Here is a 19,655-nt window from a genome sequence, read left to right on the forward strand (position 1 = left end):
GGCCCGGCGGATTCACTGGCCTACACAGCGGCGCACTGGTCCCAGGCTAAGGCACCTACTGTACAGGGATAACGGAGGGGAGTGGACTGGTGTGGGATCCAGGAGGAAGCTCTATTCGAAGCCCGGGAATGCCCTCACTTATTTAGTAAAGTGTGGGGTAAATGGTTTAATATGCTGCCACTATGATGATCTGCCTTCATTTTATTTTATGTATGATTGTACTTAATGTCTGGACTGCCATGGCCAACCCCGACGGGCCGCCCCTTGTCTTGTCAGCTGTATACATTGTCATGTCTTTCCCAATGATTAATGATCTGCTATCAATGAATTTCCATGTTGTTGCAAATCCAATAAAGTTGATTATCAAAAAAAAATGAATTGAACACATCTAGTCTTGATTTTGTTTTCAAGTGAATTGCACTGAAAAAAAGTAGAAGTCCTGGTGTCTCCGCATTGTTCGGTCTGGAGCTTGTAGTCCCAATAACTCACGGCCAAGGGACATTTGGAACGTCATAGTTGCCTAAACACTATCCCTCTCAGGTGCAATTCATGGCAAAGGGTTATTATAATTTACTCTTTAAGATTCTTAATAATACCAACCAATTATCTCTTGTTGGAACTGATAATGCACTTTGATGAATTGATCATCATTCGTAGCCAAGATTCAGGTTTTTTTAGATTTTGTTCTCATTATAAACACAATTATAGTTCCTTATTAATTGTTTTGTGCACTGTACTCTCTAGTAGCATACTCAGACACAAAGGGTGGATTCATACAGTTGAGATATATACAATTCCTCCTAAACATGCTTGAAGCTTTCAGGGTTATCGTATGCCTTGTTATAATACATTTGCCAGGTTTTGTATCATGAACTTTATTGGAATACCCATGAGGCCCACCACTGCGATAAGCGGATGGAAGGGTAAGTGTCATTTTTTCTTTGAAGCTCATAGACTGCATAATGTTACATTGATGGCTGTTTCATATAAAATTACAATTGAAATGGTTTGTGATGTAGAAATAGGTGAAATATTAATTTGTAGGAAATGTACCTCATACTCAAAACTATGTGCATGGAAATGCACAGTATGCAGATCGACCTCGTTCCCCAGTCCAATGAGATGCCAGTACACCTCTTCGCCAACGTTCATGTCAAGGCCTTGTAAATTGCCATAGATTCTACCATTGATACCTAGGAAAACAGATACATCAGATGAGAAATCAGGCTCCTGAAGTGGAACAAGAGTTAAAGTTCTGAGAATCAAGGATGAGCAAAATATTTTCTAATATGTGTCATACAGTCTTATCCATTGCTGTTTTTCATTCAAGATACTACTTCGCAGAGAAGATTTGAGTCCAGGAACCATGTTTCAAAGACTGAGGCTTCACAGGTCTTTGTGGGTACTGTAGGGATTTGTGAATTGACACAGTGAATGTATCAGCAACAAAAAAATGTTTTACCTATCTCCTGGATGTCTTGAAGCTGCATCATTTAATGTGCATGGAGTAGGACAATTCCTAAAAATTGTTAGGTGACCTAAATACTTTGTAGTGTTGCTCAGGATGCAGAACTAAAATACCATTGTCAGATTGTTGTCTAACATAAACATTGTATCCTACATGGTTACTATTTAAATACATCAACAATTGGAGTTGATATGAGAAAATCTAGACACAATGGGATACTATTATTGCAGTCAAAATATTTGACACAATGCTTATATCAGACCATATTTTTGTATAAAATATTCTAACACACAACCATTGGTCAGACGGGACTAATGGCAAAACCTGCCAGTGGCGGCTCGCATAGGGCGGGCTGTGGGGTGGTGGGGCAGGGCGTGGGAGGGGCAGGGTGGAAGGGTAGTAAACTCGGACATACGACGGAACGGAGGAAAGTAGGTATTACGTTCCTCCGTTCCATCGTATGTCCGGGTTTACTACCCCCCCACCTTGCCCCTCCCCCGCCTCACCATCCTGCAGCACACCCTATGCGAGCCGCCACTGAACCCTACGCAATTGGCAGAGCAGGGAAAGGAGCTCTGTACTACTGTTCCGATCCATAATATGCAAATATAGTCAAAGATGTTTGGGAGATATTTCACTTACTGTATGTCTGAGGAAGACCAAATAAGACAGGATGTGGCAAGCATGCAGGGGACAGTTTAACAACTGCTACAGCTGTAGTAGCAGTGCCTCATTTATTGCAAATGTTTGGTGAGCCTCGAATCAACACAGCCTTGGTTTGTTGGAAAGACATACTTCTCTGTCCAATGGCATCTTTCTCCTTTGAGTCAATTCAGATAAATTCAAAACTTCGTTGACCTGCCTCTTCCCAGTCAGATTTCCAGTGGCTCTGATCCTCCCTTGAGCTTTCATTTAGGTGGGGTATTTTTGGTAACTCGAGGTTTCCATGAACTCAACTTTGATCATATGGGAATGAAGGCCACCCAGTTTACTGCCCTCGAGAACACTGAAAAGATCCATTTTGAATCTCTTACTTTGATCCTCGGTTTGGGTACTCAATTTGCAATTAATGTAAAATTTGCTCCAACATCATGTTCACATAGTTTGAATTAATTGATCAATTGTTTCATTGGCCTTCAGTTCCAAGGCAGCACATGGGACATGTGTTCTTTTACACTATTTTCTGATAAATTATAGGCTGTGACTATTGTCTAGAGTCTGATGGATTCTCCTTCCTTTATGGTCACACTTCACCTGGTGTATTATATCATCATAAACAGGTGGGAATATGAACAAATTACACAAGTCCCTAGCATTGGATGTCTTCTGGAAGTGCATGTTCAGATTAAACTTGCTTGCATTACCTATAAAGCATTAGTACTCTACCAATCACCTATATGGCAGAGAATTTGCTTTTAGAATTAATATTCTCATTTAATCAGCTGGTGTCTTTGCTTACTAAGAATGTGCAGTATATGTTCGCTGCGAGGGCTGGTCTACAGCCAACTCAGTGATCGATCAAACAGTCCCACTCTTTTTTCCCCTTTTCGTTAAAGAAAGGTCTGTTTAAGATTACTGCTGATCTTTAGTATTTGCTAGTGTCACCTTCCACACAGCCATGACCACTGGAAACTAAGAGGCTTATTTATGAGAACCCTGTGTCACTCTGGCACCACGTAAAGTGGTACGTGCATGACACAGGCTCTCATAAAGATTTATGAAGCCACGCAAAGCCATCACCATGGCTTTGAGTGGTCTCATAAATCATGAGTAAGGCGACGCAGTGCAAATTTCTGCGTCGCCTTACTCTGCACCAGGGAGGCATTACGAGGGCGTTGCGGTGGGTCATCCCGTGCAAAACACCAATGGAATTTTACACTGCCACAGATCTACAAAGTAACGTAAACCTGGGGAAGTGTCAAATCTGTACGCCTCCGAGATAAGGCGTAACGAGGAGAAATATGTTAATTTCTTCTAATTTTTCCCTCTTCAATGTGGGCTGCATTTTTCAGGACACACAGAGAGAGGAAAATACCTCGTAGGATTGTTTTTGTACAGGAAGGTCCTACTTCCTGCACAAAAACAATCCTACCTGCAAAGGAGGCACCCTTGCACGATGGTGCAAGGGTGAATACATTGGCGCTAGCTGCCAAAACTACGCCAACGCAGGCAGAAAGGACAGGATACTACCATATTGCTTAAACACATTACATACCTGCCCTTTCACTTTGCCGTAAGGCAGCATCGCAAGTTGCCTTGCTGTGCAGCACTACGACAAAATGTCATAAATGATGCCCCAAGTGCGATTGGAGATAATTGTCACACCCTATAAAATGAGATATTTGGGGTTTGGTGTTTATCAGGTGTGGTAATTATCGCCTATTACTAGTTTTGCTCCTCAAATGGGGTATAACATGCAGAATCCACATGTACCAGTATTTACTGGTCATTTTTCGGTGGCTCATGTTGGCAGGCTTGTCCTGTTAATTTGTACCTGGTGTAAACTGCAGTGGGTTGCGCTCAGGTTACCTTTCAATGCAAAATAGCTTTTCGTTGAGAAAGTGGACAGATTCTTCTGTTTGGCCAGTTTACTGGCGTGGCACTGATTAGCATCACCCAAGGGTCTTTATTAAGCCACAGTATATCGGGTCATGGTTCTATAGCCTATGTAAAATTTGTATTGCTTTACTTCACTTTTCTGCTGCATTTGGTTACCTTTTCTCCTACCCACAGGACTATGTACAGTCTTTACATATCCACCACCACTTCCTTCCCTTACCAGTGTTTTTATTAGCAATTTTAGTTTTTTTCAATGCAGGTACCAATTCAGTTGCCATTGTTCGGAGAGTTACTAAAGATTTAAAATGTCATGGGCCATATTGATGGCTAAAAAAACGCAGGGCAGGATGACTGACCCATAATTATCACATTCCTGTCCTTTCTCCGGTGCTGGCGCACAATGAGCTGCCTACCGCCAATGCAGGCACCCTTGCACCATGGTGCAAGGGTGCCTGTGATGCATGTAGGATTGTTTTTGTGCAGGAAGGGGGACCTTCCTTCACAAAAACAATCCCCTGTGATTTTTCCTCTTTCTATGTGTGCTGTACAATGCAGCACACCTAGAAAGAGGAAACAATGAGGAGAAATAAAGATATTTCTCCCCGTTACGCCTCACCTGGAGAGGTATAGGTTTTTGGCGCATTCCCAGGTGTACCATTACACAACGGTTTAACTTGGCTCAACAGATCCCACTCGGGAGATACTGACCGCTCCTAAACTCATATCGACTAGCCTAATCTGGACCGATACATGCTCAAGCGCAAAGCATATGTTTACATCTTTTGTCCTTCTACTAGGCAGTGACAGGTGGTTATCTAACTCTCTTCTGGATTATTAAACGCACAAGTGCTTACCCTGATGAAGTCCGAGACAGGAACGAAAAGCACTGACTGGGCGGACTAGAAGTATACAGTATTGATGAAAATGAATAAAGATAAATGTACTTTCGGCTCTCTCCTCATTAATGGAACAGAAGATGGAAATTATGTTTTTGAACTGTTTTGTAATTTGTATGGAAGGACAGAAACTACTGGATATTGAGTGTTCCCGCTACAATAAGGTTTTATTAATTTTCCCTTAAAACCACTCCCATGAATCTTTAAAAATGAATGGCATCAATTGGTGAATGGCTTGTATTTTTGAAGTGTAGTATTTTTGACTGTTTTCATAGATTTGTTTTGCTTTTTTTTTGAGGGGTGGCTCCAAGTTTATCCCCTTTTTAGGTCTCACCTAAGCCATCGCGTTGGTGATGCTTGGCAAGATATTGAGTAAGGGACAAAAGTGCTCCCAAAGTGCGGATCGTGTACAGTGCATGTGTGCAGGGCGCGTGCACCATTTGTCCGCCTGCTGATCCCTTACTGTTTCAGCACTGGGTGTAATGAAGCTGTTGGTCTCTGACTTTCATAGCGAGTACTGCGTTTGTAAGCAGAGCAGTAGTACTGCCGCTGTGTAACAGCATTTCCGAATACTTCACATAAAGAGTTAGCTTATAACATTTGTGTGATGACACAGATGTAGCTGCTTCATTCTACTCGCAAAAAGTTTATCTCAACATTTTGCATGTAAGGCTTTGACTTGCCACATAAATAGCTAATAATTGTGCCCTCACTCAAGTTGCACGTTACATTGTCCGTTTCGTTTTGGCGCAGCGCTCTTTGCTCAACTACGGATACTTTAGCAAGGAGTCTTTGGCTGGCGATCTCAGAGAATAACTTTCCCATTCAGTATGGGAACTTCCTCACTGCCGCTCCCCCTTTAACCTCCCGCCTACTCATAAGGCTTCCTCTCGCCGAATTCCACTACCCCAGCATGTCCCAAACTGCCTCCTTTGAGAATCATGTCCCATTCCTCTAACTATGTGCCCCTCTCCTACATCCCTGTATTGAACCCCAGCTCAAGCTGCATTCCGATCTTCCTCCGCAACTTCCTAAATCACTATAGTCTCCTCCCATTTACTTATACAACACACGGGTGTTCTGGCTAGTTTTGTTTGTTTTTGCACGTTGTCCATCCTGCTGTTTTTTTCAATTCACTAATCTGCATCTCACAGATGCTCCAGATGGAAAGATTAGGATCTTTACAACGAGGCGTATTACCACTTAATTATCTCATCCTAGTTTCGTTTCACAGCTGTTAGGGACATGGTAATGTTTCACACTACAGCAGACTTTCAGGCTCCTTTTTTTCTCGCAAAAAAATGCTAATACAACTGGATTTATTCACACAGCTACACCAACCCGCGTAAAAACAACGTTCAAATAGAATTGCAACAAACAATTTTGTTTTTCCTTTTATCATAATAATTTTGTTTTGGGATAGCTGCAAACATAATTTCATGCACGAAAATAGTCTTGTTATATTTGTTTATAACGTGAACAATAGGAGCAGGGGATAATGTTATACTTTTGCACCTTTCACTGAATTATATTTTTATTCTATTTACTGCATTAAACTTTTTGATATTTTTAAATGAAACAGTTGGGCTTGGTTTTTAGAAAAGGAAACCCCTTAAATTGTGAAACTTGTACAATTAGCAGTCTGTTCAATTGTATACCAATATTGTAACATGCAACCCCCTAATTGTGGACGTTTTATATCATAAAGTAGCGCACAATTAAAACCTATCATAGAAAAAAACAGCAACAAGCAAGTTTGAAAATGAAACTGGGGGCAAGGTATCTGCTTTTAACCATTCTGTCTGTAATTGCAAAGCACACTCTCTGTGTTTTTGCATTGTTGGGTAAATGCCGCATGCCGTAAAGACATCCCACCAATACTGTGCACCTTGTAACCATTGTCTTATTATGTTTGTGATGCGATAATTGTAGCACTTATTACCATTTGCTTTGTCCTGTATTATTTTGTTCTTTGGCTCAGGAGCAGCGCTTGTTGAGGAGCGGCTTCTTAGCGCCGGAGCAGCGCTTGCTTAGGAGTAGGTTCTCAGTGCTGTGGCTGGCTCGTGAAGCCGGGGCTTATTATGGGTTTAACTCATAATTGCATCGTACAAGCTCAGTGTTACCGCATGGCAGGGTAAATCCTGCATGTTTTGAATACATCCCACCAACACTGTACACTTTGTAACTATTGCCTTATTCTATGTATCTTGCGATTATTGTAGCACTGGATAGCATTTGCTATGTCCTATATTATTTTGTTGGCTGGCTCAGGAGCAGCACTTGCTAAAGAGCCGGTTCTCAGTGCCGGAGCAGCGCTTGTTTAGGAGCAGGTTGTCAGTGTTGCAGCTGCATCGTGAAGCCGGGGCTCAGTCTCTGAGCTTATTATTGTTGTCTGCTTACTTTCCATTTTTTCCTTTTTCTAACTTCCTTTACGCCACTAATCCTGTTTTTAGGACAATTGGAGCCGGTGTCAGTCTTCACTTAAAGGGGAAGTCTTCCAGTACCAGGACAGTGGTACCCTGTAAATATTGGTCGTCACTTTAAAGTTAATATACTGTCTCTTAATATATTCACTTTTACAATTATTTTTTTTATGATATTGTAATTAGGCACCCTGTTTGTTCTATCTGGTATATAAGTAACTTGTAACTAAGGCATTATGGCTTTGTACTTAGTACTTAGTACACTTGGTTCTGCTACTTGTGCATCCTGCTGTTTCTTTGACTCAAGTTACTGATCTGCATTTTGCACATGGTGCAGACGAAAACATTTGGAAATTTACAAAGAGGAGGCTTATTCCCAGACAATTAACTCGTCTTGGATTCCTTTCACAACTGTAGGTGATATGGCGATTTTTAACACTACTGCAAACTTTTAGGCTCCCTTACTTTCTTCAAAACAAAAGACAATGATTTCGTATTTATTAACTCAGCTACATCAGTCACCCAAAGAACTGCGCCATTTTAACAACTTTTATAGCGTACTGCATATTTTCACTTTTTTAGGGTAACACAAGGTTAATAGTTACGTGGCTTCAGCTGCCTTTTTAATGCTTAATTTTTCCCCAAATAACAGCTGGGGCTGGTAATACGCGTAATGTTTACGCAACATTTTTTATTTAGTATTTTTTAAACGCTTTGGAGTTAATCCTGTTTTTAGATTATTCAGAAACTGTGCCACTTTTCACTTACAGGGAAGGCATTTACTACCATATCTTTGGTACCCTGTAAATATTGGTCGAATATAAATGCTGTTGAGTTTCTTACTCAAGAACAAACCTCACATGAACAATGCGATCTTAAAATGCTTGTTATGACTCCAAGGCGCCTTTCAGCCAGAATCTCTGCCTCCAGTTTTTCCCCATCCTCAGAGTCTATTTTACGGATTGCAAAACTCACCGAAATTAGCTTTTTTCTTCAGCCAAATGGAGAATGCTATGAAGACAGAGCATCATGCCAGCTTTCCTGGCTTCTGAGCGCTATCCTTCCAATATCAAACTGTGGAACCCTGAACCTTGAATGTGTTTTTTTCTCCTTTGCTTCCTTTAATCTTTGTTTCTCTTATTTGTGAGCTCGGGCACTACTTTTGACTGACCCCGATGAAAATGTAAATGTGGTGCCTGTAAGGTAACAACCTCACTCCAGAACACCGCAGACACTGTCTTCCTACAAATCATTGATTTCCGGTTTGCTAGTCTAATTAGTTGCAGACAGCACACGTTCCTGGATGAAAGGTCAACTCGGCCCTTCATCCTTCCGAGGTCTAGTATTTACGGTGATTGGTAAGAACAAAAACTGAATATATGCAAGCAGTAGCCATAAACAACTAGGACAAAATTAGGGTTCTCTGTACCAACGTCTACTTTTTCTTGTTTATTCTTTACATTGTTATGTTTGTTATGGGCCTATACCTGATAAGCATGAAACACCAATACAAAGATTTTTTTTTTTTAAATGAAAGAACAAAAACCGTTACAAACCCACAAACACAACCACACACACCCACACACACAACCACGCACACAATCTCAAACACAACCACACAAACAACCACACAGAACCACACAGAACCACACCCAAAAACACACACAACCACACACACAATCACACCCAAGCACACCCAAACACACATCCACACACACCCACAACCACACCCACAACCACACACAACACACAACCACACCCACACACAATCACATATACAACCACACTTACACACACAACCACAACCACGCACAACCATGCTCACAACCACACACACAACCACACACACAAACACACACAACCACACACACACACACAACCACATACACACAACCACACACACACAACCACATACACACAACCACACACACACAACCACACCCACACAACCACACACAACTACACACAGCCACACACACAACCACACATACAACCACACAAACAACCACTCGCACACAACACACACACAACCACACACAACCACACACACAACCACACACACAACCACACACACAACCACACACACACAACCACACACACAACCACACACACACAACCACACACACAACCACACACACACAACCACACACACAACCACACATACACCACCACACATACACCCACACAAACAACCAGACACACACAACCACACACACACAACCACACACACCCAACCACACACACACAACCACACATACAACCACACACACAACACACACAACCACACCCACACAACCACACACAACCACACACACAACCACACACACAACCACACACACACAACCACACACACACAACCACACACACACACACACACAACCACACAAACAACCACGCCAATAATTGGCATAGCCAATAGGTCTCGCCTTTGAGACCTTATAAGTGTTTAGCCACGCAACAGTTGATGTTGTTGCACTAAGGATATTGTGCTGCATAACTGTCCCAAAAGCGAGACCTATTGGCGTAAGGTAAAACATTCCGTGATCAAGGAAATGCTGTTTTTAATTTGTTTCAGCAAAATATTTCTATGCATCTGCTGCTCTTTTTACTTCACATCACAAGATGTTTTGCATGTGTGAATTTTGGCACATGACCTCTGTGGCAGAGTGTTCCAAATCATGGCTTAGTTGAAACTTTTTATAAAGGTTCCTAAAGAAAATGGAGCCAAACTCTAATTGTTCATAACCCAATGCCATTCCCAAGCAGAACGCCGTGCACTGTCCTGTGCTGAATAAGTTGCTGGTCTCAGCTCAGTTACCAGCACACCAAAGTTCCCATCACTGAAAGCACCATCACAACTGACGTTAATTGGAGCCTCGGCTCAGTTTCCTTCATAAAATGCTCCTACCTCGAGACTCAATTGGCCATCGTTTGTGTCTACATATCCACCTACCAAGAAATGTCAGTGCACACTTTTCCACCAGGCAAACACACCACCAGCCTTCAGTGCACACTACCACACACACACACCACCAGCCATCAGTGCACCCTTTGCCACCAGGTGCACACACCACAAGCCGTCAGTGCACGCTTTCAACAGGCACACAAACAGCACCAGCCGTCAGTGCACGCTTTCATCAGGCATACATACCACCGGCCATCAGTGCACACTCACCAGGCACACACACCACCAGCCATCAGTGCACAATTTCTACAGGCACACACACACACCACAAGCCGTCAGTGCACGCTTTCACCAGGCACCCACCACCAGCCATCAGTGCACGCTTTCACCAGGCACACACACCACCAGCCGTCAGTGCACACTTTCAACAGGCATACACACCACCGGCTGTCAGTGCACACTCACCAGGCACACACACCACCAGCCATCAGTGTACAATTTCTACAGGCACACACACACCACCAGCCATCAGTGCACGCTTTCACCAGGCACACACCACCAGCCGTCAGTGCACGCTTTCACCAGGCACACACACCACCAGCTGTCAGTGCACACTCACCAGGCACACACACCACCAGCCATCAGTGCACACTTTCAACAGGCATACACACCACCGGCCTTCAGTGCACACTCACCAGTGGACGCTTACACCAGGTACACACGCCACCAGCCGTCAGGGCACAATTCCTACAGGTACACACACCACCAGCCATCAAAGCACACATCAATTGTTAACGCATCCAAAATGAACTATTGTAGCAATCGAAGTATAGCGCACTTTACTTTTAAACATATTCATCTAAAGCGCAGCATGCCACCATGCTACAAAAATAAATACACATTTTTTGGGCCTACAATTTATAGACTTTTGTTGCAATTGGTGTTGCAATATTTCGCAATGCCAATAGCTTAAACTTAATTAATGCGAGACCTATTGCATTGCAAATGCTTGTTTCACTTGCGTGCTGTTGGGGAGTCATGGGTTTTTTCCTCCCTATGCGCTTCTTCTCTCTCACCATTTTTGTAGTTTTTCCTTCTTTTCCTCTGCCACCAACCTATTTCCTAATCTTCATTACCTATTTTGATGCATGCTATTCTCCTGGGAGTAGGTCATGTCAGAGAGAATCATCAATATAACGGGAGTCTCAAGGGGAATACCAGAACAGCCAGCCCCCCACTCAATGAATTACTAGCAATAGTTAGCTGTCCCTACAGGAATACACCATAAAAAGTTTTTCAATTAGCAGTCCAAAAAGTGTCAAATCAATTTAAGACATCATTTTATATGAACCAATGAAATCAATCGGTCATTAGGCCGCAGTGTATCCTATTTCTAAAAAAGAAATAAACCACCATCCACAAGCCTTTCATCACAGAAAAAATGTGAGAAGGAAAGAAGGCACCTCACGGTAGCAACACCAAGGGGGAAAACTGACTGGTACTCGCCAGTGACCCGCTTCTCATCATCGGTTACCTTCTTTCCAGTGGAAAAATGTGCATGTATAGTGCAACAGATCCACAACCCAGTGAAAACAAAAACAGAAATAAGAAGCAACAACCTAAATGTGAATGTATTTCCTATGTGTGCAGGAATCGTGCATGTGTTCAAGGATCCCGTGAGAACCAAAAACGTAATTCTCACCAGTAAAAATTGGTAAAGCTTACTTGCCACCCATAATCTTTATTCCTTGCTGTAAGCCTTTCCACGTTAAAATTGACTCATATCAAGTCAACACTTAATAATAACTAGCCAACATGTTTCGTTGACATTCTCTGTATTTGGACGGGGCCAGAGGAACGACTTAAACAATTTTTTTCCTGGCTTAATCAGTCTGATGAAAGTCTACGTTTCACGTGGACCTACAGCAATTCTAAGGCCGTTTATTTGGATATTGACATCACAGCTATGGATGGCACTTTGGCTACTAATGTGCATCAGAAGCCAAGCGACAGGAATTCTCTGTTGCACTATCAATCATTTCATCCTAGAGCCCTCCGGGATAACCTCCCCGTGGGGCAGTTTTTGGGTTACCGACGTAACTGCTCCACGACGGAGAAGTTCGTTGAACAATCTAATGAGCTTGTGGGTAAGCTCCAAACAAGGGGCTACCCGGGAAAAGCTATTAGACAGGCAAGGAAACGGGCACTGAATACACCGCGTGAAGTTTTGCTCCAACGCAATGTTAAAACCAAATCTGAACGCCTACCAGTGGTGACTACTTTTGACCCATTGGCAACTAAGGTCAGACAAATAGTTAGGAAACATTGGTCAATTCTTAGTACTCCTACTAGTAAAATGCCCCCACCACGTTTTGCTTTTAAACGAGCGTCAAGCCTTAAGGATAAGTTGGTACACACACGCTTATCAAACCTACCTGCCACTTCTACTTTGCCTACCGGGCACCATCCTTGTGGAGGGTGTTCTGTCTGCGCCCTGACGAATGCTACTAAAAGTGTGATCCTGAAGAGTGGACGAGAGTGGTTCCTTACGAAATTCAGTAACTGTAACTCCACCAATGTTATCTACAGACTGACATGTAGTTGTGGTCTACACTACATTGGACTTACATCTAGGAAGGCCAAAGTGTGGATACAGGAACATCTTAGCACTCTGAAAGCCAAGAAACTGACAACGAGGTTGGTTCAGCATTATGCTGAGAAGCAGCATGATCCCAGAGACCTCCGGTGGACCGTGCCCGAGAGGGTCCTTGGGGACACACACAATATTGAACAGATTCTGGCTAAAAAAGAGGCTAGATGGATTTTTTCTGAAAAAACTGACAAAGTGGGACTTTAACGACCTTATAGAGTGGAATAAGGTCAGCAGCCGTTAATGTGCCATTCATTATGCCTTGATCCTTTGGATTTACTTGTCTACAGTGAGATATATATGTTTTTCTCTATAAGTACTTCAGTGCAAAAGAGTTTTAGGAAAATGTGCGCCCCGTCACCTTGAGGCCCCCGTCGTTTTTTCGTTTTTTTGAAGCCTCATCACGCTGGTATTCCTTTATCTGTTACTGATGTTGAGCACTTGCCACCGCTGCTGTCTATCTAAGCCTTATGTGTTAGACATTGAGTTTGAAAGTGTGTCTGAGTACAATTAAAAGCTGAGTATGGCAGTGATAATGGAAAGTGATTGAAAAATAATACCATTCCCACCAAAGGAGCAAGACTCACCCTTCTCCTCTTTTGCTAATTAACATATTTGGTATCGGAGGATTGGCCTAGAACTCAATCTCCCTTCCCAATCCAAGATGGCGATCAATGTGAACGAGCTGGATCGGGGTCACTTGTCTGTTGCGTTCGCGCAATGGTGCGTGAGACGTCAGACGCTATTATGGATGCGATCACAGAGACCGCGGCCGGATGATTGAATACGCACCGAGTCTGAGGTCGCGGTAAGAGTTTGGGTGTGGTCTTTGGAAGTGAGTATGAAGTTGCTCATGTGCGGAGGATTTTAAATATGCACTCCTAATAGACATAATGCGTCGTGATGACGAGTATGCATTTTTAAAGAAATGACAATAAGGTTTCAAACTTGTGTGCATTATATGCAGCGAAATGGCGAGACCTCCTCATAGTGAAAGTGGTGTGAAAGACCCTATAAATGAGGATTGTGGCACTTAATAACATTGAATATGGATAGTGATGGAGTTGCTCTGCCTTTGAAATTTGACCACAGGTGATACAGACCCGTGGTCGATCAGCAAGAGGACGCGATCATACGACGCGTTCGTTTCTGTGAGGTTGCGGGTATGCAGCAGTAACGCAACCGGAAGGTATGACGGTCATATCACTTTGAAACACTGATGTGGAGTACTACAATGTTTTGGGAAAAGTTTTGAAATAGATTGCAATTATAACCAGTTTTAATCCCTTGTGTTTTACTTTACCACCACCACAGGTTCTGATGTAAATCCCACTTGAAAACAATGATCTGGATCCCTAGCCCTGACGAAGTTGCTTTAAATTGATCATAGCAACGAAACATGTTGGCTAGTTATTATTAAGTGTTGACTTGATATGAGTCAATTTTAACGTGGAAAGGCTTACAGCAAGGAATAAAGATTATGGGTGGCAAGTAAGCTTTACCAACTTTTACTGGTGAGAATTACGTCTTTGGTTCTCACGGGATCCTTGAACACATGCACGATTCCTGCACACATAGGAAGTACATTCACATTTAGGTTGTTGCTTCTTATTTCTGTTTTTGTTTTCACTGGGTTGTGGATCTGTTGCACTATAAATGCACATTTTTCCACTGGAAAGAAGGTAACCAATGATGAGAAGCGGGTCACTGGCGAGTACCAGTCAGTTTTCCCCCTTGGTGTTGCTACCGTGAGGTGCCTTCTTTCCTTCTCACATTTTTTCTGTGATGGAAGGCTTGAGGATGGTGGTTTATTTCTTTTTTAGAAATAGGATACACTGCGGCCTAATGACCAATTGATTTCATTGGTTCATATAAAATGATGTCTTAAATTGATTTGACACTTTTTGGACTGCTAATTGAAAAACTTTTTATGGTGTATTCCTGTAGGGACAGCTAACTATTGCATGTTAGAGAGAAGACAAACTATCTAAACCCATTTTTTCCTGGAAACTTTCTTTTCATCCTTTAACACAATGTATTCTTACATTTCTTAATGACTTAGTAAACTGAAGGATATTCAATTTAATGTCTTCAGACTGGTATTCTCCAACTTAGTTTCTCACCAGAATTAATTATTACTACTTCTACTATACGCTTCTTGCACTGATAAAATGCTCTTCACCCCATATGTTTATGTTAAGTTCAGCTGCCATTCGCCCATAGAATGTATATACTTTAACATTACTGCTATCTGCTCGGGTTGTTAATAGTGGTTAGCATCCTCTGCAGAGGGTATTAACTGTTGTGAAATGCCTACCCCGTTATTATGGACTTCAGCAGAAGTGGGGAGGGCAATTAACAGTTGGTAATTCCTGATAGCATATGGGCAATATGCTATCAGTAACTGACTTTCATGCTCCTGCCACTGAAGCGGGAAGGCAAGCAAGCAATAATTGTGGGTGCTAACATTACAAGCATTCTGATCGGCTGAGCCATCCTCAGTATTCCACACAGGCTGCTAATATGTAAAAACAGGTATTGGCCATAAGTCAGTGGCCTGGAGGGGTGACTATTACTAACTGCAACATAACCCTAAAAATGGACGTGTTCCAAAAATATATTTGCAATAATTATAATACCGTGCATTTTGTTGCTCTCTTGGAAGTCCTCGTCTTCCTTGTCTGCCAGTTCTGGATTAGGAGAGTAGGTCTGGATATTCTCATCCAAATATTCGGATAGATTTTCATTCCAAATCATAAAAAGTAAAACAAACTGCTTGGTCGGGCGCGTGCCTGGATAGTCGAATGGCGGCTTTCGACAGATGACTAGAGGGCCTACTAGCCCGCTGAAAGTATCCTGCAACAGAAATCTTTAAAGTTAGTGACAAAAAACAATTAATCTTGGACAGGTCACAAAGTGATATTGACATACAGCTCAGACATCCTTGAGTTTATTTTCTATAAGTGAGAACAGGGCACCAGGGGGCGCCTAAGCACCCCTCGTACACATTTATAACACAGTATATACCCGACATGCTTACAAATGACACCAGAATGATGTGGGACACCGAGTCAGCTTACAGTACTATTTCACCAACAACTTCACAAGAAGGAGAAAGGATGCAAACAAAAAGGGTGCATCTTTCTAAAAATTCTTTGGTTTAAAGGTATTTGCTTGGAGAATGCAGGGCCGGCTTTAACACTGGTGGCGCCCTGTGCGAAAATGTTTGTTGGCGCCCCCTGAATGACCACCTCTGCCACAGATTCCCTCACTAGCACCCTTTAACAGTGCTCCTCAAGTCTCCATAACCATAGTCTCTCAGATTCATTTAGTTGTATAGCACCACTCTTAGCAGTGTGAGGTGTCAGAGCACTTTACACCACACACACACACACATTGCATAGAGACAATCATATGTGTGTAAATCAGTGTATAGGACATTTTATATCAGACTGGACTACAAGGTCTAGTGTAGGAATGACATATCATCCATACTGGTAGCAATATAGTTTAAGAGTCCTTATTCTGGAAAAGTAAAAATTCAGAATTTGAAACACACATCATTGTTAGGGGTTCTCCTTAATAATAATTGTGTTCTACCCAAATGAACGCTTCGGCAAGGTTAGGATGATCAAAGACTCGGCAAAAAAACATATAGCTCTAACATATACCTTGCAGTTTGGCTGCAGTTCTTTGATGACAGATAATGGCTCAATGTTCTGTATTAGGATTTTGACTTAAAAACGCCGGGGCCGATTCACAGAACTAACTTAAGACAAAACCCTAAACTTACTACTTTTGGTATTCACAGAAGTTAGGATTTTGTCTTAAGTTTGTCTTAAGACAGACTTAAGTTAGGATTTCGTCTTAAGACTGTCTTAAGTCTGTCTTAAGACAAACTTAAGACAAAATCCTAACTTCTGTGAATACCAAAAGTAGTAAATTTAGGATTTTGTCTTAAGTTAGTTCTGTGAATCGGGCCCACAAAGTAACAAAAGGAGCTCTCTTACAGAAGCAGTAACACACTGACCTATTTACATTATATGCACTTTGTTATCTGCATGGGACACGTTTTTAGCAGCAGGCATTTTAACCCTCTGTGCTACCTTAGGAGGAGTCAAAACTTCCACTGGGCAAACCTCCTGTCTCTTTCAAGGAAGAAGGTTAATCACTGGAGTTATTTTGACATTTTAATGGATGCCTGAAAATTACTGGAGGCCAGGAATGCGGCAGCAGGTGCTTTTAAAATGATATTATACTAGCAAAAATGATGCCCCCGCCCCAAGTCAGAGCCCGGTGCGGTGGCACCGATCACACCGCCCTAGTGCCGGACCTGGGAGAATATCATAGGGGACAGAAATAAAATTAAGGTAATCTTAAGAGAATATGAAGCACAAATCGCTCTTGCACCCTGCAACGTGGTGCAAAAGTGACGAACATCCTAAGTCACATTTATGACTCCATGCGAAGCGTAGCTTCAAAAATGCCGAGTAAAGCAATGCAGTGCATAGGTGTTTCCACATTTACAAGATCCTGTCAACCTGGGAATGCGGCAAAAAGATATGCCTCCCCACGTGGGGCGTAATGAGGAGAAATATCTGTATTTCTCCTCGTTCTCTCCAGTTTCTGCAGCACACATAAAAGGCCAAAATACCTCTCCGGATTGTTTTTGTGCAGGAAGGTGCCTCTTAATACACAAACCAATCTATCTACAACACAGGCCCCTTGCACCAGGGTGTAGGGGTGCCTGCATTGGCACTAGGCAGTCAAAATGGTGCCAATGCAAGGGAAAAGAACAGGAATGCGCAGTATTGGATAAATACTGTGAATTCCTGTCCTTTCCCTGTGTTCGCCCTAAGTTGGCAGGGTATGCCCAGAAGTGGGTCCCTTGCTCACTTTGACACTGGATTCAAGCTAGCCTGGCTGATGACGGCTGATTAGCCAGAAACAGGTCCCAGGATGGTTGTTTTGGGTCCAGGGAAGACATGGCTTGGCAGTTTGGGCTGGACTGTTCCCGTGAGGCACGGGGTCAGACTGATTTGCATATGACCATGTCTGAACTGGGGTGGCGGAGTGAGCTAAAGGATGATGATGAATTAAACCCAGATCAGTTGACTGGGGGTGAGTGCTTGCAATGTTCAATACTCCGTCCATCATCCCCTTTGGTTTTGCTTTGTTCGCCCTAAGTTGGCTGGGTATGCCCAGACGTGGGTCCCTTGCTCACTTTGCCACTGGATTCAAGCTAGCCTGGCTGATGATGGATGATTAGCCTGAAACTGGTCCCAGGATGCTTGTTTCCGGTCCAGGGAAGACATGGCTTGGCAGTTCGGGCTGGACTGTTCCCATGAGGCACAGGGTCAGATTGATTTGCATATGGCCATGTCTGAACTGGGGTGGCGGAGTGAGCTAAAGAATGATGATGGATTAAACCCAGATCAGTTGACTGGGGGTGAGTGCTTGCAATGTTCAACACTCCGTCCATCATCCCCTTTGGTTTTGCAGGGCAGCGCAGCATGGTGACTTGCTGTGCTACCCTGAGCCACCAATATGGCCTGTGGTGTTTACTATAAATCCACAGATTCAAGAACACCAAAATGCAAGTGTGGAAGAAGTGACAACACATGCTCTTTGAACCCTAATAACATTACAATATTACCTCCTTATTCCACTTCTCCACTCTCAAGAACCTTCTTTTGTTTTCCAAGGAGCCATAGTAAGGAGTGTGTACTTAAGAAAGGACGCCAGTCTCAAAGAGCCCTCTTCACTTTCCGTTCCTATTGATTCCTTTGAGGAACCCGTACAGGAAATTAAGCAGTGGCAGTGCCAGGGGTGCCAAAGCATTATTGCCATGGCCCAAGGTATTCTACTAAAGGCCGCACCACCCACAGTTCCTTTCAGTGCTGTCGAATGGCAGTGCCAGAAGTATCCACTAGCCATCACCCTTAAACAAGGATTATTGAAGGTCAGCTCTGCCAAGCGTGGAGTATCGCGACGCGCGCCCTTAGGACCCGGCACCTCCGGGCCCCGCCCCGCAGTCATTTGTGGTTGGGCGGCCGAGCGGCCCTATCGGCAGCCGGCCGCCCCTTCTACTTCCGGGTCACGGGCGATGACGCACATCCGGAGTGGTGGGAGGGCGGAGACCTTTGGCCTATTTAGGGCCAACTCCCTGTGACCTGGGTCTCTGTTCCCTCCACCACTCCAGGATTGCAAAGTGCCCCGCAGCAGCCTTCACCGCGATCGAGGACCGGCCTTGTTAACTCCCACCCACCCGTCCCTTAGAATTGTGGTTTGGGGGGGCGTTGTTGCGGAAAAGAGACCTGCGATCAGTAAACAGTGATTGATGGGAGGCCGCCTGGCGGACTCCATAGGCCAGCTCTGAGGGGGGATATGGTAAGCTCTCCGCTGGGAGGAAGTCACCACCGGCTGAGGAGGCTAGGGCGACAGATTTCGAGCCTCCTGGGTGTCCCAGGGCAGCCTGGTGGTAGAGGGGTGGGCCCTGGTAATGACGGACAAGGACCAGGGGTGCGGGCCCACCACTCTAAGGGGCAGGTGCGCGGCACCTGGCATAGGATACCCAGTTGCGAGATGCGAGCCAGATGGGGCTCCTCCCTTAGGGCTGGAAATGTGAGAGGTACAAGAGATGTTTTGAAAATGTGATTATGAATATCAGATATGCATGTTATTTGCTTGTCATGTTTATACAGTGTTGTGATTAAACATGGCCTTTTTACCCCCCCCCCCACCCCCCCCCTAT

The 19,655-nt window shown here is 43.5% G+C and overlaps 1 protein-coding gene across 2 annotated transcripts in view; it reads right to left on the reverse strand.

Annotated features, from left to right (window-relative positions):
- Positions 1–19,655, reverse strand: part of LOC144792820 (ceruloplasmin-like) — a 477,616-nt gene that overhangs the window by 80,781 nt on the left and 377,180 nt on the right. For both annotated transcript variants that reach the window (XM_078668018.1, XM_078668019.1), the window contains exons 16-17: positions 15,541–15,757; positions 1,054–1,193 (exon numbers count right to left, since the gene is read on the reverse strand). In XM_078668018.1, coding sequence (XP_078524144.1) covers positions 1,054–1,193; positions 15,541–15,757 — 357 coding nt within the window. The remainder of the gene's footprint in view (positions 1–1,053; positions 1,194–15,540; positions 15,758–19,655) is intronic.

The sequence above is a fragment of the Lissotriton helveticus genome, chromosome 11 (assembly GCF_964261635.1).
Source record: "Lissotriton helveticus chromosome 11, aLisHel1.1, whole genome shotgun sequence".
In the NCBI taxonomy this organism is placed as follows: Eukaryota; Metazoa; Chordata; class Amphibia; order Caudata; family Salamandridae; genus Lissotriton; species Lissotriton helveticus.